General features: G+C 39.8%; 1 protein-coding gene across 3 annotated transcripts in view; it reads right to left on the reverse strand.

Annotated features, from left to right (window-relative positions):
• LOC148324252 (microtubule-associated serine/threonine-protein kinase 3-like) overlaps window positions 1–17,977 on the reverse strand; it is a 32,200-nt gene that overhangs the window by 4,593 nt on the left and 9,630 nt on the right. For 2 of the 3 annotated variants that reach the window (XM_088312886.1, XM_088312888.1), the window contains 22 exons: window positions 15,452–15,524; window positions 13,881–13,901; window positions 13,430–13,508; window positions 12,226–12,383; window positions 7,707–7,782; window positions 6,666–6,875; window positions 6,151–6,252; window positions 5,675–5,807; window positions 5,298–5,359; window positions 4,963–5,054; window positions 4,420–4,628; window positions 4,146–4,284; window positions 3,280–3,412; window positions 3,042–3,207; window positions 2,286–2,387; window positions 2,069–2,191; window positions 1,852–1,964; window positions 1,548–1,714; window positions 1,222–1,343; window positions 937–1,137; window positions 617–843; window positions 381–503 (listed from right to left, as the gene is read on the reverse strand). In XM_088312886.1, coding sequence (XP_088169012.1) covers window positions 381–503; window positions 617–843; window positions 937–1,137; window positions 1,222–1,343; window positions 1,548–1,714; window positions 1,852–1,964; window positions 2,069–2,191; window positions 2,286–2,387; window positions 3,042–3,207; window positions 3,280–3,412; window positions 4,146–4,284; window positions 4,420–4,628; window positions 4,963–5,054; window positions 5,298–5,359; window positions 5,675–5,807; window positions 6,151–6,252; window positions 6,666–6,875; window positions 7,707–7,782; window positions 12,226–12,383; window positions 13,430–13,508; window positions 13,881–13,901; window positions 15,452–15,524 — 2,831 coding nt within the window. The remainder of the gene's footprint in view (window positions 1–380; window positions 504–616; window positions 844–936; window positions 1,138–1,221; window positions 1,344–1,547; window positions 1,715–1,851; window positions 1,965–2,068; window positions 2,192–2,285; window positions 2,388–3,041; window positions 3,208–3,279; window positions 3,413–4,145; window positions 4,285–4,419; window positions 4,629–4,962; window positions 5,055–5,297; window positions 5,360–5,674; window positions 5,808–6,150; window positions 6,253–6,665; window positions 6,876–7,706; window positions 7,783–12,225; window positions 12,384–13,429; window positions 13,509–13,880; window positions 13,902–15,451; window positions 15,525–17,977) is intronic. The other variant, XM_088312887.1, reaches the window with a different exon arrangement.

The following is a 17,977-nucleotide window of genomic DNA, read 5'->3' on the forward strand; positions in this document are numbered from 1 at the left end:
GACAGACAAAAGAGAGAGCCAAAATACAAAATAAAAACAAAGGCACTACTTTTGTTTTTGCCCCCAATTGAAATGATCAGAATTTTAATGGTTTTGTATTGAAGAATAGTACGGTACAGTAATACAATTAGAGTTATGTGACAATGATATGCAAGAGGGTTAAAAAAGTAAGTATTCAGTCGTATGCTAGGTGTACATTCTACATAGTCCAGATAGTACATAATAGGGATAAATGATTTGTTTGTTTGTATAATAAACACTATTTGTACGTGTTTTTTCTTTATTACAAGTGTATAACACCTACGCAATTCGGTGTGTCTTGGATCGAAAAGTGTAGCTTTCCAATCAATTGATTTCCAATCATCAAAGTTGCATCATACCTTCAACAGTAGTTCAATCATCTCTGTGTGAACGAGGCCTTGGACGGACTCTCCGTTCACGTGAGTGACGAGATCTCCAGTACGTAACCCTGCCTGGTATGCTGGACTGCCCTCATCCACGCTCTGTTACAAACACATGGTCAATGTGTGGCAAATGGGTGATAATTTAAAAAAATTGAATGGCCAGCTCTTCTAAGGGGTCATTGATAAGTTGTGAGTCATGAGAGCGCACTCACAGACACCATGTGATGCACCGTGTAGACATCGCTGTCGCCCATGTAGACGCGGATGGCCTGCATCGTGAAGCCATACTTCTTGCCCGAGGTGTGAACAATGATTGGCGGCTTCAGGCTACCGGGACTGAGGGACAGGTCACGGCTGGGGGAGGAGTCACGAGAGGAAGGGTTGGAGGACAGTGACCTTGGTGAGATTGGACTGGGCTGCAGGCCGCTGGGGGAGTCATCTGTAATAAAAATAAGATCACAGACTAGCAAAAATCGTTCTTGTTTTAAATCAGTGTCCACACCTACTGGACCAAGATACTGTTAGCTGTTACCTGTGGTAATGATGAGCGACAGAGCTGAAACAGAGGCAGACTTGGGAACTTTGCCTCCACATGGAAGCCTCTGTCTGTCTGGTGTCTCCAGTTGGTTACCAAAACGTCGTGGGCCAGCTGGCTCTTTGGGGGATGAGTGTTTGGCCCCCGTGCTGTTGCTGCGGATCCTGATCCTCCGAAGTTTGGAAACAACAACTTCAGCTGCAAACAAGAGGAAACTTTATGTGGATAGACTATTACCAAAGCCAATCTCTAGTAATACTCATGTTGTTAGCTTGTAATTACCTTCGTCATCTGTTGAGACAGCAAAGCGGGGTGTCATCTCCAGGCTGTGGGTACTGCTCATTACCAGAGGACTGGTACTCCTCTCAGACTGGGAGGAGCCGGGTGATGCCCGGGGGCAAAGACTACAAAAACCCAAAGACCAGTTTGACAGGTAAACGCAGTTAAAGTTTGACTACTGAATCCAATCCTGTAATATTTTGCTAGGTTTTACTAAAATGTCATGGGTAGATGTAAATTTGTCCAATAATTATTACATTTATTATTACATTACATGTCCAATAATGTTACATTTTTAACATAAACAGTCAAGTTGTGTGTTTGTGTACCTGGCCATCCGTCCTGGGAATCTGGGCTCCAGAACGCCCTCTGCTGGACCTGTCAAGGGACTTAGCCCCCCAACATCTACGCGATCCTCTTTGTCCTCACTGTGACTGCGATCAGATGAAAAGCTCAAATTCGATGGTGTAGCCAAATGTTCTGTGCTGCTGTAAACCTGGAAAAAACAGGCAAAACACACACGCACACGCACAAATATATAAAGTTTGATTGATGGTGAAGGCCAAAGCAGTAAACCTAAATACTTTTTAAAATATTTTCATCTCTCCAATGCTCTTGCTTCGGCATCATTACCTTGCTGAAACGATGCGACCAAGAGGAAAACTGCCTGATTTCCAGTGATGATTCCTCATCATTGGTTTCTTCGTCCTCATCAGACGCCATATGATGATAGCGCTCTGATCGAGCTGAAAATAACGGCAAAATAAAATTCTTATATTCACGTCTTATACTCAACTAAGATTATTTCTATCATTAAAAAATGTTTCATATAATCTCAAATTATGTTTACTGTCAAAGTAGCTTGTATCATCTTCTGCATCAAGCTGAGGGATGAATTCAGCTTTTTGTCGTAAGAGTCCATTCCAGTCCAAGCCCACGAAGAAGGCATGCTGTTTGACCTCTGAGGCTCCACCTACAGCCACAGAATCATACAACATTTTTGTGGTTGAGCAAAAACCTTCAAGTGTAGTGTTTTTGATAATGATGAGCGGTTCACTCAGTAGTACCAGTTCCGAGTCTTTCTAGAGGGCTTTGCCTCAGGAGATGTGTAATCATGTCCTGAGCGTCCATCGGTAAAGCATCGTCTCCTTCAGGCCAAATGATATCATCTGCAAATGACCGGAATAAGAATAATTCAATTCATTTTACAAACGTTTGTAGTATTTTAGTACATTGCAAAACCGAACAGCTATCAACTGTAAAACCACCAAGGAGCAAGATGGGCCTAGTAAGATGATTAGGAAATGCGTTCGTGACCAAAACCTGATCGGGGGGAGTCAAGTAAGTATCTAATTTGATACTTTGCAGTTAGTCTTATCAAATCATGCATTGTGTTCAGAACAGCGACTATTCACCCCATTTCTTTCTTGTAATTGAATCCTACTTGTGAAGTGTGATAAACTTTCATCACATATTGATAACCAAACAGTAGAAGAAGAAGAAGAACGCTTCCAGAACTTCACAAAAGTGTGGCAGAGAAGGCTGGGGAAGTTTATTGGACTCCTGGGGGACTTCTTCAGCGGGCAATATATTTTGGTTTGTAGTTTTGTGATGCTGGGGATTTATGTGACACCATTCCTGAGACACTTTGTACTTGCTGGCATAGATTAAAACTGACATAATTTGTATTAGACATCTTCAGTCCAATTAAATGAAACTGGATAATTGTCTGTGGTACACCCAATGACCTTGGCACATTAGTGGTTGGGAAACACCGTTGCATGAGTATGGAAGAAAGGTGATGGTTAATTTGATCTTCTCACCACTGACAACTTGGCCAAAAAGCTCCTCGGGCGTGTCGCCGAAGAATGGAACACAGCCAACCAGGAACTCATAGAGGATGATTCCCATGGCCCACCAGTCTACTGGCTTCCCATATCCTTGTCTGAGAATCACCTCTGGGGCAATGTACTCTGGAGTACCACACACCTGCATAAACAAACCACGACCACACTTTAACAATTCTTTTTATTTTTTAGCGATGTCTCAAACCAGACTCACCTGTTTATCAACAAACTCTCTTGTATCTTTCTCCATGTGACCCTCATAGAGGTTGGTGGCCATGTTCATCAGGCCAATTTTTGACAGGCCAAAGTCTGTTAACTTAATGTGGCCCATGGATGTGATCAGCAAACTGTTGGGAGGGAGAATGCAGACACCAAGTTTAACTACGGTAACTGTTCTTGAGAAAATGTTATAGGAGTCAATGCTCATTTCTTGGTATGGTGACTGTTCTGTTAGTGACATACAATAATGTGAATCCTATTGCACACATTGTAATGGACTTCTAAACTTCTAAATAACGCTGCAATCAATTGTTTCAGAGGATTCTCTGAAAGGCAACAACACTCGGCCCAGACGGCACGCCGTTGTATTGCAAATTTGTGCTCCATCATATATGAATATTTTGCTCAGGATGCAATACCTGTTTAATATCAAATATAAGATTAATTTCTAGCTAAAGTAAATGGGAGCAGTGAAATGCATTGATAAAAAAATGAATTATAATAATAATGTTCTGGTACACATTGAACAGCAACAGAACTAATAAAACCATTAGCACTGAGTACTTAAACGAGGTGCCTGAGGTGGTCCAACAATATTGACCACTAAAGTCGGTGATCTGGTTGCCATGGGAATGACACTGTTCAACCCTGTTAGAGGCCAGTGTAGCATCAAAATGATTTTTGAGCTGCTGTTTTGAGACAAAATTACACGATTTTGCTTTAAATAGTGGATGTCATTGATTGTATAAAAAAGGCTTAAGTTCATTGTGTTATTAATGTCAAGGCTGGAAAACATTTGGAAGTGATTTTTATGGGAAAATAATCAGCACAGCATGTTCCAAATATGTTGTTGGCTCTCACTTGTCAGGTTTGAGGTCTCGGTGAACTATGCCGTAGTTGTGAAGGTACTCCAGGGCAAGGACAGTTTCAGCAAAATACATCCTTGTCATTTCTACAGGTAGTGGACCCATGTTCTTCAGCAAATTGGCACAATCACCACCTTAAAAAAATATAAATAAAAGATTAAAACTAAATTGCAATTGACTATATATTCACATTATTTGACATGAACTGTTGGAAGATGACCGTCTGAAGATTGTGAACATAATGCCCGTGTTGTCTTTTTTCCTCTTACCCTCCACATATTCCATGACCATGCAGAGGTGGCGTCTCGTTTCGAAAGAGCAGAACATGGACACAACGAAAGGGTTCTCTGCAAAAGTCAAGATGTCTCTCTCCACAAATGCCTGCTGAATCTGGTTCCTCAAGACAAGGTTTTGACGATTTATCTTTTTCATGGCAAACCGCTGACGTGTCTCCTTGTGGCGGACCAGATAAACAGCCCTGTCAAACACAACATGTTCCACATTAGGCTTTTCCCGCCACAATGATCATCCCACTTCTTTGATTTCACACTGAGTAAGTCTATTCATGAATTATTTCAGTATTCATACTTGTTGTGACATTTTTGTTTGGTAGTGTGCCATAAAGATTTCTATGTAAAATGGCCTTGGCTCCAAGTAAAAAAAACTCTTAGCAATTTAAAAAAGGAACACATGGATGTACTCTGCCAGTTGACAATGGCAATGCAAATTCTTTCAGTTTGACAAGGAAAAGAGACGGAACAATCTTTAAAGGAATAAACGGGAAGCAGGAAACAATGGAAATTTCCGCTTACCCATAAGCCCCATTACTGATGAGTTTAATGGTCTCGAAATCGCTCTCGAGAGGTTTCCGTCGTGTTGGGGTCACTGCCTGTGGGGTTTTATTCTACGGTGAAAGCAGAAAAATGAATGACCAAGTTCCCCAGCGTCTTATGAAGCAAACTTGGCAATGCAAAATGTTGACTCAAGGCTGGTATGGTTTTACCAGCAACTATATTTGCTTGTTGCATATTTGTAGGAATATACATTTACACCAAACATTGTACCATAATGTTCAATCTAAAGCCATAACTATTGACACAGTGATGTTTACATGATATATTTATAGAAAGATGGGATGAAATGTCACCTCCACATCTGGCTCAATGGACACTGAAGGACTGCATTCGTACTGTTGAAGCTGCACCATGTCTACAAAGAAAAAAAGAAAAAAAATTGAAAAATGAAGGCAACTAACATCTCAGGTTCTGTGGCATACGTGCCATACTTGTGATGTCCTTCAAGCCCATGTTGTACCAATTATTTAAGAAAACGACCTACATGATTTTCTTATTGCCATAGCAACACTGGGCACATTTTTCATTGAACTATTTGCATGTGTTAAAGTTGTCACTGGAGAAGATAACTAGAAATCTTAGAATCAAAGCGCCAATCAAAGAGAAACCAGGCACACGCTGCTCTGCCCATTAATGAGGTTTAACTATTTGTGCGGGAGAAATTCTTTACCCTCTAAAGGGTTTCTTGTCAAACCCAACTGGCTGATGATGTATCGAGGGATGTCCGATTTGATCCCCTGGCCAACTTTGGCGTGACCTTCTGCTGCCTCAAGTAAATGGTAAAACTCTTCCGGATCGAACTCCTGCAAAGAAGAAACACCTCATTAAATCACAGCAAGAATATACGTTAATGTATGTGCTTTATGTATATGTGAGTAATACATGTGTTAAAGAGCAATAACAGTGTTTATGAAAAACATGTCAACTACATCATGAAAAAAAATCATTTTCAGAGATTAAAAACTGAGCACATTTCACCTCTAAAATGATGAGCTTCTAATTCTGGTCAAATAAATATACCATACACGTTCGAGGAAGGAATTCATTTTCTTTCTACTTGACCGAGTTCACTTCACCCCGTTTCAGTTAAATTCGCATAGTTTTCAATTATGGGGAAAAAAAAAAAAACATTCTGAGTCTGCTTACCAGACACTCGAGGAGGCGAGCCGGCCTAGAGATTATGATGAGGATTTTCCTCACCATCTGGATGATGACAGTCACCTCCTCACTTTCCGAGCGCTCATAGGCCTGGAAAACAGCAGGGGAGCAGGGACAGAAAAATGTCAAGTTTATTTATACAGTGCTCTACACTGAATGACTAAACAAGACACAAAAAACTGCATACAATTATTGTAATAATTTAAATGGGGAAAACTGGGAAAATAAATACCTCCTGCATTGCCTGAAATATTACTGTATTTTAACTGAAAACAACAACAAAAAACTTGATGTGCTTGGGAAAAAAAATTACAAAAATTTTGGAATGAACATTCATTCATATTTTAGTTTCTATAGAAAAATTTTTTTTTAAAAACTCAACAGAACTGTTTTTTTCCCCAACTTGTTCCCCAGTGTTATGCATCAAGTATTGTCCGGATTTTTGTAAACATCAGCACTTTTTTAATTAGTGCCCATGCTCAAATCACACACTGCATCCTCACCTCATGAAGCAGCTTTTCCAACTTCTCCTGAAGTTCAGCAAAGTAGCGAGATGTAACCAGACCTTTCTGAGATTTCTCCAAACAGTCACGGACCAACTCGACCAACTGGTGCTGGATGAAACCCAACACCCCATCAGCCAACGGGAGAGAGCTGTCTGGAGAACAGTGGGTAACAATTTCCAACAATCTCTCCTCCATCTGGGCTGTGGCCTATAGGCAAGAAAATTCACAAATAATCAATTACCACAGTTTAAAAATCAAGAAGTAATTAAGATGGTCACATACTGCAACATGAATAACTGTGGGAGGCTACATATGGCTGTTGATCACTTAACAGTGACTGACACATTTTGACTGAAAATACACTGAACAGACATTTGGTGGTTTGAAATACCTGCTGAAAATCCTGTTGTTTTTATTAGGTTTGATTCAATTATATTTTTTTCCCATCTGCATTTGAGATGTCTTGTTTCACTAGCAGTCCTCAAATGCGCCTCGTACACTGTCAAGAGTTAAAACTCAAAGTATGTTTCTCTTTCTCTCCCCATGCAGCAACTAATAGCAGGTGTAGTCTAATTGTGCTGTGACAATTTGCCTGCATTCACAATAGTTATTATTGTTACTAGGTGCCAAAAGGCGGGTTTAATGACTTCATGCTGTTGTTTTAAGTGCCTGTGCATATGCGTAATAGTTTCCTCATGTGTGATTTCAGGTCAGATTCTGCTTGGTGGTTATTTAGGCTAGAATCTTAGCTAATACAGCCAATAAACCTCATATGATGAATTTTCTGTGTTGAACAAGGTCACTATTTATTACTGTTATTTAAATTAATATGAATGGCATCGGTGCTTTATGTTCCACTCCTTTTAAGTGCTTAGCCACCATCTTGTGGCATCTATAAGAAAATATCTCTTTCAGGTCAATTAGTGAATTTTTGCTATTTGCAACTTTATAACGTAGACATGTTTCAGTTGATTAACTGATAGTATTTCCAACAATATATCTTTTCGGCTCAAATATGAACAGACTTTTAGAGCTCACCTTTGGAAAGCGTTCTCTGTAAACATGGTTCATCATGACTATCTCATTGTCAAAGGAGACGCTTGATCGCCCGGGGCTGCAACATAAAAAAAACACTTGATTATTACATTTAAACTGGAAACCAGTTCAGGGTGTGCCCCGCCTACTGCCTGGAGACAGCTGGGATAGGCTCCAGCATCCCCGCGAAACAGATAATGGATGGCTAATATAAAGTTGCTTTGAACTCTAACTCGTGCTTGGAGAGGGGGAGATGGCAACAAGAACAAAGTCGACAAAAGACGTTTCAGAATTGACTAATAGTCCATTTATTCAACTCGAGACATGAACGGTAATGATATTGAGACTTTCCAGCATCAAGTTTTAAGTTATTTTAGCAGGATGCGAGAGCCAAAACTAGCATGTTCGGTTTTCACTGTTCGTTGCTTTCAGCCCGCATGGATTCAAAACTAAGCTGCTGGTTACCCTAACTAGTCGCTACCAACCAACAAATACAAGACAACTTTATTTATATATAATAAATTGTGTTTGCCATCTTTTGAGTCACTCAGCTAAATATAAGAAGAAAAACTTACCAAAAATATATATACACATTTGAAAGGACATGTATGAAACAAGGGGATGCATTGTTGCTCTCAAACATGTAAAGACATTGGCTGAAATCTTGGAGCTGATTTTCACTTCAGTGTTCTGGACAAAATATTTAGTGCGCTTAAATGTCCATGACAATACAACAAATCTACTAGAACTCAGAAAAACAAGACACAGACGTAGTCATCCTAGCCTACAAAGCTCAATCAAAACAACTTCTGGCCTTTACCGACAAACTGCAACGAAACATGAACCTTTAAAAGTAAAAATGTACAATGCAGTCATCTAACAAGTGAATGTGTTTCCACACCTGAGTTGCAAATTAAAACTAGCTGGACGACGCAATGTGACATCGTCCTGACTTCCTGACCTTCTATCGACTACATCACCATAAAGATTATGTAACAATATCACGTCCACGCTAAACTCCATTAGTCTGGCCTCGAATCTATTCACTTCTATCAAACTGAACAATCTAATCTATATCCATATTTTGACATTAGGTCGGTGAGTAGTGATTCATTAACTGCCAAAAGCAGCATTTGGTTTTCAGCTGCACAGGATGTTTAAAGCTGTTATCGGAGTGAATTTCACAGTCAGCTTTTGATGCATCTGTTGAACACGTGTTTATATTTAAGCAGAGGTTTTCTTCGAGCCAAACAGTGAATCACCGGCAGTGCTTCGTTATTCATTGACAGCCACATCGCAGTGGATTTATGAAAAAAAAGAAAGAAAAAAAAAAAAAAAACTGCTCCCATTTCAAAGAAAACCGAGGCTGGTCAAAGATTTAAACAGAAAAGATGCTAAGTAAACCTATCACATGCAAACATGCTCCCCAAGCCTTTTTGTTGTGATGAAAGCCGTCTCAGACTGTATGGCGGATGCCCAGCACACTGCTGCAACTCACAGTGGCGCTAAAGCCCTCATCCAATCCTAAACCACCCCCGCCATCGACTACAGTTCAGCAGCGGGATCCCTGCGGCACTCTGTAAGCCAGCGCACGCCCACGCATGGCACACCATGGTGCCAGAACACAAAGCACTCAGGCATCATACAAACAGTGCAAAGCGGCACCAACACACAAAAGTTGTCAAAAAAATAAATAAATAAAAATCACACCGCTGAACTGTCGGATCTCCACCAAAGCGTCGGCCTGCCTGGATGCATAATCAACGAGAAACATCCACTAGGTACCAATTGATTTATTTATCTTGGGCATCAGCGTCCTTACAAAGCAAACATGCAATAATAGAATTTGTTACATTTAATCTGGGTGAAGACCATGTTTCTAGACATTTCAGTGTGATATGATGTTAACAACAGTTTTGTGGTTCATCTAAAAACTTGAATTCCAATGAACTCGCGACAATGCACAAAAAGTAAATAAACACAAAATAAAATGATTTGCAAATCATTTTCAACTGAATAACCCACAAAACACAAGACATTTAATGTTCAAACTGATTCACTGTTTGTTTGTTTTTTGCATATATTCAAACAATTTGAATTTGATTCCTGCAACGCATTCCCAAAAACCTGGAAAGGGGGCATGTTTACCACTGTCTTACATCACATCACTCAATAAGCATTTGGCAACTGAGGACTCTAGTTCTTAAAGCATTTCGGTGGAATTCTTTCCCATTCTTGCTTTACTGTATGTACAACTTCAGTTGCTCAAAAGTCAGGTTAGGGTTTGTGCATCATAACGGGTCTCACATTGTCAATGGCAGACAGGTCTGGACTGCCGGCAAGCCAGTATAGTAGTAGTGCTCTCTTACTACAAAGCCATGTTGTGGTTCATAAGTGCAAAAATTGGCTTTGGCACTGTCTTGCTGAAATAAGCAGTGACGATCCTAAAAAAGACTGCTTGTATGGCAACATGTTACTTCAAATCCTCTATGTACCTTTCAGCCAACAAATGCACAGTACGGATGCAGGAAAAGCCACACCCCTCATCGTCCTCGCTTACTCAATAATAAATTATTCTTAATAATAAAATTCAGATGTGAGACGAGTTTTTCCATGGAGGTGCAAAGTTTGGTGCTAACATACGCATCGATTTAAACTCTGGTGGGGGTGCACTCCTGAGCGCTAGAGAAGCAATATAGTGATTTATCATTAAACTTTTTAATTAAGTATAAACTGTGAACAGTATTTGTGTGGATAGTTGGTCTTCAGCTAGCTTGAAACACAAAAATTTGCAATCTCACAATTCATCCATTGCCAGGTCTCTGCAATAAATGACTCATCCTCATAATCATTCAATGAGATCCAGGTCCAGTTTTCGATTAGCCAAGAGAAAGTGACTGCAAACTTGCCAACAGATACGGTTTGATTTTTCATTAAAAGAGGAGCAAAAAGTTCTACTTCCACCATGAACTTTTCTCTGGAATCTGAAAAGTATAAATTGGTTTCCAACATGCCTATTGCCTACTACATGCTCGTACGTGTTTAGTTGTTCTGACGTGGCAGCCAATGTGTGCCTGTCGGTAATTTCCCAGTGGATTTGTTTAACGGTTGAGAAGCAACAATCTGGCTCATCTGGTTTTACAGTTGTGTATTAACACCAAGCCCTTGCATTCAGATTCACTCTTTGTAATTAGACTTCATAAGCGGTGATCGTCTACGTTGGATCAGGTGATATTTTGCATTTCATGCACATTTTTTTGAGCGGCCGATCGATCAAAATCGTCATTGATCGGCTCTGCGGAATAACACATTATAGCTGCAGTATTTCTCACATACTTGTTTACCTGTTGCGGGCCACCGCAAAGGAATTTTGGCACTACTAAAATGGTGCTACCTGTCAATATGTAAAGTAATAACTTTTATTTCTGCAAAGAAAGACGGTTTGCTGCTTGTGTGGCGTAATGGCTGTCTCGTCACTTTCACAGCACACTCAGTGCTCCTTTTGTTGTCTTTGTCTTTTGGCTTGGAACTCCTCTCCATGAATGGCAAATCCTACCTAAGTCATTCAGGTCTTCAGATTTTTGGATTACAGTGCAAGAAGATGCTTAAGGGACGCGAACCACGAGCACAGCAAGTGTTTAGTTCCAAACACACATTTCAAGGACTAACTCAGTTAACCCTGTTAACCCGTTAACGGCTAAATAGGACAAGAACTCAAGAGTGAACACCACAACAGAGAATGTCTTGCATTTAAAAAAAATGTTCGGTACGCACAACTAAGTTGCATACGCCAATGACAACGACACAATGCATATTCCCTATTGTCCACAATTATACAGTATTATCTTTGTGCAACAAATAAGGATACATACTGCAATTCTCAATGTGTCAACACCACTCGATAAGGCTCACTGACTTCAAAGATTAATATATTACGAGGTCTCGTGTCCATCAATACAGTAGAAGACTGCTGTACAATTTCACTTAAATCTGCTATATAGGAGATACAACTCATAAATGCATAAATCCAAGATATTCATTGACTTATTTGCTTTATTTCTTGAGAATATAGGACGTTTTCATTTGTTTCTATATTGCATTTTATTTGTTTGTAACCAAAAACTGGTTTGAAATGAAAACATAATTTAAATTGGGGTCTGGAAAAGATAACAATTGCATTTCCATGGGAAATATTACCTCGATATATGAACGTGTCAAGTTACAAACTGGCTCCAGATGTTAAACTTTCCCCTCCACAATCCTTCCTTGGGGCATTGCAAAGAATGCTAAACATTGGCAAAATGCTTGACTTAAAATATTACAACCTGCCAAGCTAGTAATTGTAATGTAATTGGTCATTAATATAAACTGTATCATTTTAAATTAAACAAAACAAATAGAATTTGAAAAAACTGTATACAGTAAATAAGAATGGTTTGGTTATCTGTTTTGTTTTATTTTATTTTTTTACTCGCTCATTATCCTTATCATGCAAAGACTATTATTAATTTCAATGAGCTACCTCAGACTCCGAGAGCGAGGTCGCATGACGGTCGTGGGCCGGCCATCCTCGTCGGTTATACTGTCTGTGCTGCGGAAGTGTTTGAAAAGGAAGTGCAGCTCATCTTGGGTTGGCTGGTAGGGTAGCTGATGAAGGCGCTCCTGGGAGGATGATGAGGACTGCAGACAAAACAGAGAGCTATCGGTCAAGATATGAATCTTATCTTGGCTATTAAATAAGAAGTAATACGGTAAATGTTTTGTAAAAGACCCCCAATAGTGTTCAAGATATTATTGCATCTCTCTGAGTGACTAGAAAATGTGCCAATGCTGGTGGAAACCACAAGCATGCGTTCAGACAAGTTAGGCCAACATCAAGTTAAAACAAATTTTGTGGGGAAACCCAAGCACGCACTCAAACGTCAGATAATCCAACTGTGGAGAATCTTCAGTGAAAATGAGCACACAAACATCCTAAAATGGATCTTAAAACGCATTAGCGATAGTTTAATTAAACCTGGTGTAAAACTCATCGTACACTGTACAGAATGCAGTGGAGACTGATGGCAATGTTTAATTCCACAACGTACGCGCCCTTGACAGACAGGCCCAGAGGAGTGGCATCAGTGAAGTCTCTTCCTAATGCCATGGTATAAAGAGGGCTGAGAGGCGCACTGATAAGCTCCATTGTCCACACTGACCTTTAGGTCTGTGCCCGGGTCCGACAATAAACTTCCTTATAATAGAAGCACATGTTAGGGATGCACAGACTGTGAAATCCTGGGTCAATACAGCTAAAACTATTATGGGCTAATCGTTAAGGCCTTATCATTATTAGAGATCCTTCAAATGCTGACATTAAAAAAAAAACGGAATTTGTTTAAAATTGCTTCTCATGGCACACTTATTTTTTTTAAAATGTTTTAAAAGCCATCATTAGCGGAACATCACCCCTCTGATTTGAGAAATCCACACTCTCAACTTAATCCCTTGGCACACATTCACATAAACTGCATGGGTCCACACAGATTGTGCCTATTACCTCTAACACTGTGTTCAACAAACTCGCTCAATGACTCATTCAAGCAGATGATGCTAGAAAATAATTAACTGTTTGTCAACTCGGTCTTGGCATTTGCTGTGGCCGGTGGCATAAATTAATGCACCATTAGAAATCCATCATCTGAGAACGATGGAGGCATTTTTTGTGGGGGAGTTATACTTACTGAAACAGTCGAGCTCGGCGGGTTGGTTCCATAGCCTGACGAGGGGAGGGATGCCAGAGACCATCTACGGCCCTCAGCTCTGAAACGTCACATTAAGCATTGTTTAGCGTTTCAGATGTTAAACACTTTACATCACAAATTTGTGTTTTGTTGCTACAGGACCATGTTTTTGTCATTTCCTGTCACATACTGCATGCATCACACTTTCTCTTTTGTAGTATACAAAAAAATTCTAAAAAATAAATAAATAAATACAAGCAAGAACCTCATGGAACACCTGCAGAATATAATGACAGCAGCGTAGACACTAATGCTATGTTTCAATTGACACAGTCAGATATGAATTCACGTAACAATACGCTTCCATGTGCTCACACGATGAATTAAATGTATATCTATATACAACACATTGCATATAGAGAGTTGCAATCCTACAAGAAAAATAAGGTACCTGTCCGCACGAGCCAAGTGACTGAGACGAAAGCAGAGGAGAGAAGAGACGGAAAAAAAGCAAAGAGTTTCAGTGAGACTGTGGACCAGTGCAAATGATCCTGTGACCTCTGGCATTCATGTGAGGAATTCATCTTGACAATTTTGCCATCCTTGCCACTTTGCATTTGTCCTCATACTAAAATTCTTCTCAGGAAGCATTTTATGTAACAGGAACAAATTGGCATTGCAGAACACCGAGCCCAAAGATTGTGTCATTGCAGTAATTTGGTTTATGTTATGAGCACAATTACAAAAGACAAGACAGAATTCTGGTAACTGTCACTTGGCATGTACAGTATTTAACACAAAAATAACATTGCAGGTTAAATGCGTAAGCCGACTAACTCAACAAACAAAAATGCAATGAGCGACATTCCTTTTCAATTATTTATATTTCATTATAAGTCAGGCCAGTGAGAAGGTTTTTTTTTTTCCATTACTCAAAAAATAACTGGCAGACATTAGTCGAAAAAACACTGTGATGGATTTAAACAGCTATAAGTGCTGACACTGCCTAGGATAGAAGTTCATTCACAGCAGAGCACAATATTGTGACTTATCGTCGTTGCATTGTGGCTTCAGCTTCTCAAGGTTTGGCAATGAAACGACTGGCTTCAAATTAAGCGCCAACACTCTCCGCTAAGTGGAAATTCCCACAGGGCATATCTATGTAAGACATCTTCTTCAAAATAGATATTGATCAAGCATCTGTAAACAATAGCCTCACCAAAGATTTTAATAACAATAGTAATTTTTAACAATATTTTGCCCAATTCCTATCATGTAGAACTGACTGATTCTGACCCTGCATTCATTCATCCAGCACTTCATTTACATGTTTTCTTTGTTCAGCTCATCTCCTTACAAAATGATCTCAACTCCTCCTGTGTTTTTTGTTAGGTTGTTGTTTAGTGGCTTCAAGGTGCCCTCCCACTTTTAGCTTCACTCGTAGGCTACACATGCTTGTAGGAGAAGCATGTTGCCATAGGAACTGGGCTGAATTCTGCGTGAGTGGGTTTCAGGGTACCATCTAACAAATGGCAACACAGTCATCCTCTCGCCTGGAAGATCTGGCAGACGGAAAGGTATTGCAAGCTTGGGGCGACATGGCCAGCATCACTTTGCAGACACCGAGTCTCACAGAGAGACCCGCAAAGTGTGATAACACTTATTATCTTTTCAATTATTTTCTCTTAATCAATCATGTTAATTGGTTCAGCGGAGTTCAAACTGTTAAATGAAAACTCTCCAGGGCTTGTAAACAGAGACGATGGACTCAAAATTGGCAATTTAAACTAATATTTTTTAAAACAATGTAGCAAAGACAGCCCTGCTGTTGAGCAGATTTGGATTGGCAAAGAATGTAATTTGCTGCAGTTAAAATAATCAAGCATGTTGACTTTGGAGACAGTTGGAACGGAAAAAAAATAATTTCACCCATTTTTTTGTAGTTCAAATGAGCAATCAAAATTAATTGCTCAAAATTATTAAGCAGGTATTTACAACATCAAATAAGTAATGCAGACATACCTTCGGGCAAACGGAAAGTTGACGCAGGCACTGGTCGACACATTTCGAGGGCTGTCCAGTGGGCTGCTTGCAGCTAAATGAGGACAAATTTCAAGTTACTACAAATTGGATTCACACCTTTAAGTGACGTAATGAAAACCTGAAGATACTGCAAATGACCATGTGGCAGTGTTTATTAGCTGACGTCATTTTTATCAACAGACCCTCAATCCCAACAGAAACAAAATCCATTGAATGAATACAACACATCATCTTGGTATTACTTTGCCAAACATTCCAGCGCCTAATTATGAATAGCCATAATTTGGGAGCTGGCGTCAGACAGACCTGACTAAAGGGGTAGAGCATCATTTTGAATCCAAGAGATGGATGTGATTAGAGACTGATTGCACACTGTCATGAGATAATCCTCGAGAGATTGCACATCCGCACACTGCTGGCACAAGGAGCCTTAACTCCCAAGACTTTCCAGTGAGTGCAGCTGCTTCATAGCATTAAGTGGAATGTCAACATTTTTGCTGATTCAGAAAACCAGCTACCCCAAATTGTCATCCCACTCTAGATTAGCGTCCAGTCAACATGTTCAACGCACACAGACTCTTGTGCCATGATGGAAAACACGCTTCAAGTTTGAAAATGTAATTATTATGACTTTGTGCTGCTACAATATTTAATATAATATTTCAGCCTCTTATTGTGAAGTCAACCGTTTGGAATTGTCTGGTTTAGATAAATCAAACACCACCTAGCAATCAAGGCCGCCGTTAAGTGTGTAATTCATTTGGATAAGCTATGCTACATATACTACTCATATGTAGTAAATCACAACAGCTGCTACCACCATTGAAGTGGCTCAGCATGTCTACTCCCTTTGGTTGCAGCAGGCTTTGTAAATACTTGACGAAATGGCTATCAAAACGACAGGACATGAGAAGTGATCCTTGTGGCATGCCTTTTTGGCATTCCAACACACACAAGTGCTATGCTACCTCTGTTACAGATTTAATACTGCATACAAAAGCAGAAGATTGCCAAGCCAACTTCCACCCCACCTTAAATGTCTATCACTCATACAGCAAACAGTGAGTTCAGAAAAAGGCTCTTAAAGGGGCTAATGTATTTTTCACTGTTTTTAAATACTTTATTTGTCAATTCATATAGCTAAAACATTCTTGCTCTAAGAATTTCCAAAGTGTAATTGTCTTAATTGGCAGTTACTGAAGCCAAAAGACATGTTCTTACAAGCGGCTGTCTTGTTAAAGTGCGACACGAAACTTGAATTTTTTAGTACAAAAGCAAACAAAAAAAGGTGTTACAGTGGCATGCTTGTTGCAGAAATCTGCCATAGGAGCTATATTCTTGAAGTCTCTTCCAACTAACAAAAGAGGGAGAACTTTTTTTTCCTCAGCTGGTTCTCTTATTTAATTTTAATTTACCACAGCCACGGTATGCATCTCTGTGCAATTTGAACAATGAAATTGGTTAATAGATTATCTGATGCAGTAAATAAGTTAAGGACCGACACTGATTAATTTCTTATATGGGGGCCCTACAGATTACAAACTAAACTTGCGAGCTCATACTCCGGTTTGACACCTTAAAGTTGGGATTCTAAATTGAGAAAATGTGAATTGTGAGGAGGGTTTGACCGAAGGTTCGTAATATGCTTCCCACTTTGTCAGGACGTTAGGAGGAGAAGTGACATGCAAGTTGTTGGGGAACCATAAGGGAGGTGCAAGGCTACATGGAAAGACAAGACCTTCCTCACCCTTAAGAGAGGAAACAAGATCTTGGCAGTGTGAAATTGAAGCCGGTGCCCATTTCTAGCGTGTGTATCAAAATGCCCTTAAATAGTTTGGCTGGCAACGTGTTGAGAAGCAGCGATCAGTCAATCCTTCTGTGCTCAAATTACGAAAAATGGCATTGGACCGGTTCAACAACAAACCACCTGCTGCCATTAACACATCTAACTGCTCTTTGAGTAAAGTAAGTACACTGCAACAAAACAGAGGTGTGTGTGGGTGTGCGTGGGGGTGTGGGTGTGTGTGTGTCGCGCACGCCTGTGTATGCGTTGGTGGTTGGTTGCAGTAGCTTACAGATAAATAGTGAATTAAGCCAACCTCATTGTATCCTGTCTTAATTTGTACATGGGCGGAATAATAGTCATCAGTTGCTCTACTTTTTGGCCTGAAAGTAACAATGTTTCTTGTCTTAACTTGTAATAAGAACAAACATTTCCCCAATAACATCTTGCATAAACCACTCCGTACGAATGATCATTGTTTTCACCTAGCAGTACGGTTCAGTTCACTTTCATTGACATTTTCTGACAGATCCATTTTTCAACTCCCATTTATTGTGATACCGGCCGCAGTCGCACCATAGAAGTAGACTCAAATGAGGAAATGAACTCATGGCGCTATTGTCACTAGTTTTTGGCATTAATCTGTGTTGCATGCAACTCCTCCATTTAATTCTTTGGTCAATTACAAGCGGTCTTATAAATCATGTCATTGTATGACGTCA

Source organism: Idiotropiscis lumnitzeri, chromosome 13 (genome assembly GCF_059441095.1).
Source record: "Idiotropiscis lumnitzeri isolate Australia: NSW breed Sydney's pygmy pipehorse chromosome 13, RoL_Ilum_1.0, whole genome shotgun sequence".
Classification (NCBI taxonomy): Eukaryota; Metazoa; Chordata; class Actinopteri; order Syngnathiformes; family Syngnathidae; genus Idiotropiscis; species Idiotropiscis lumnitzeri.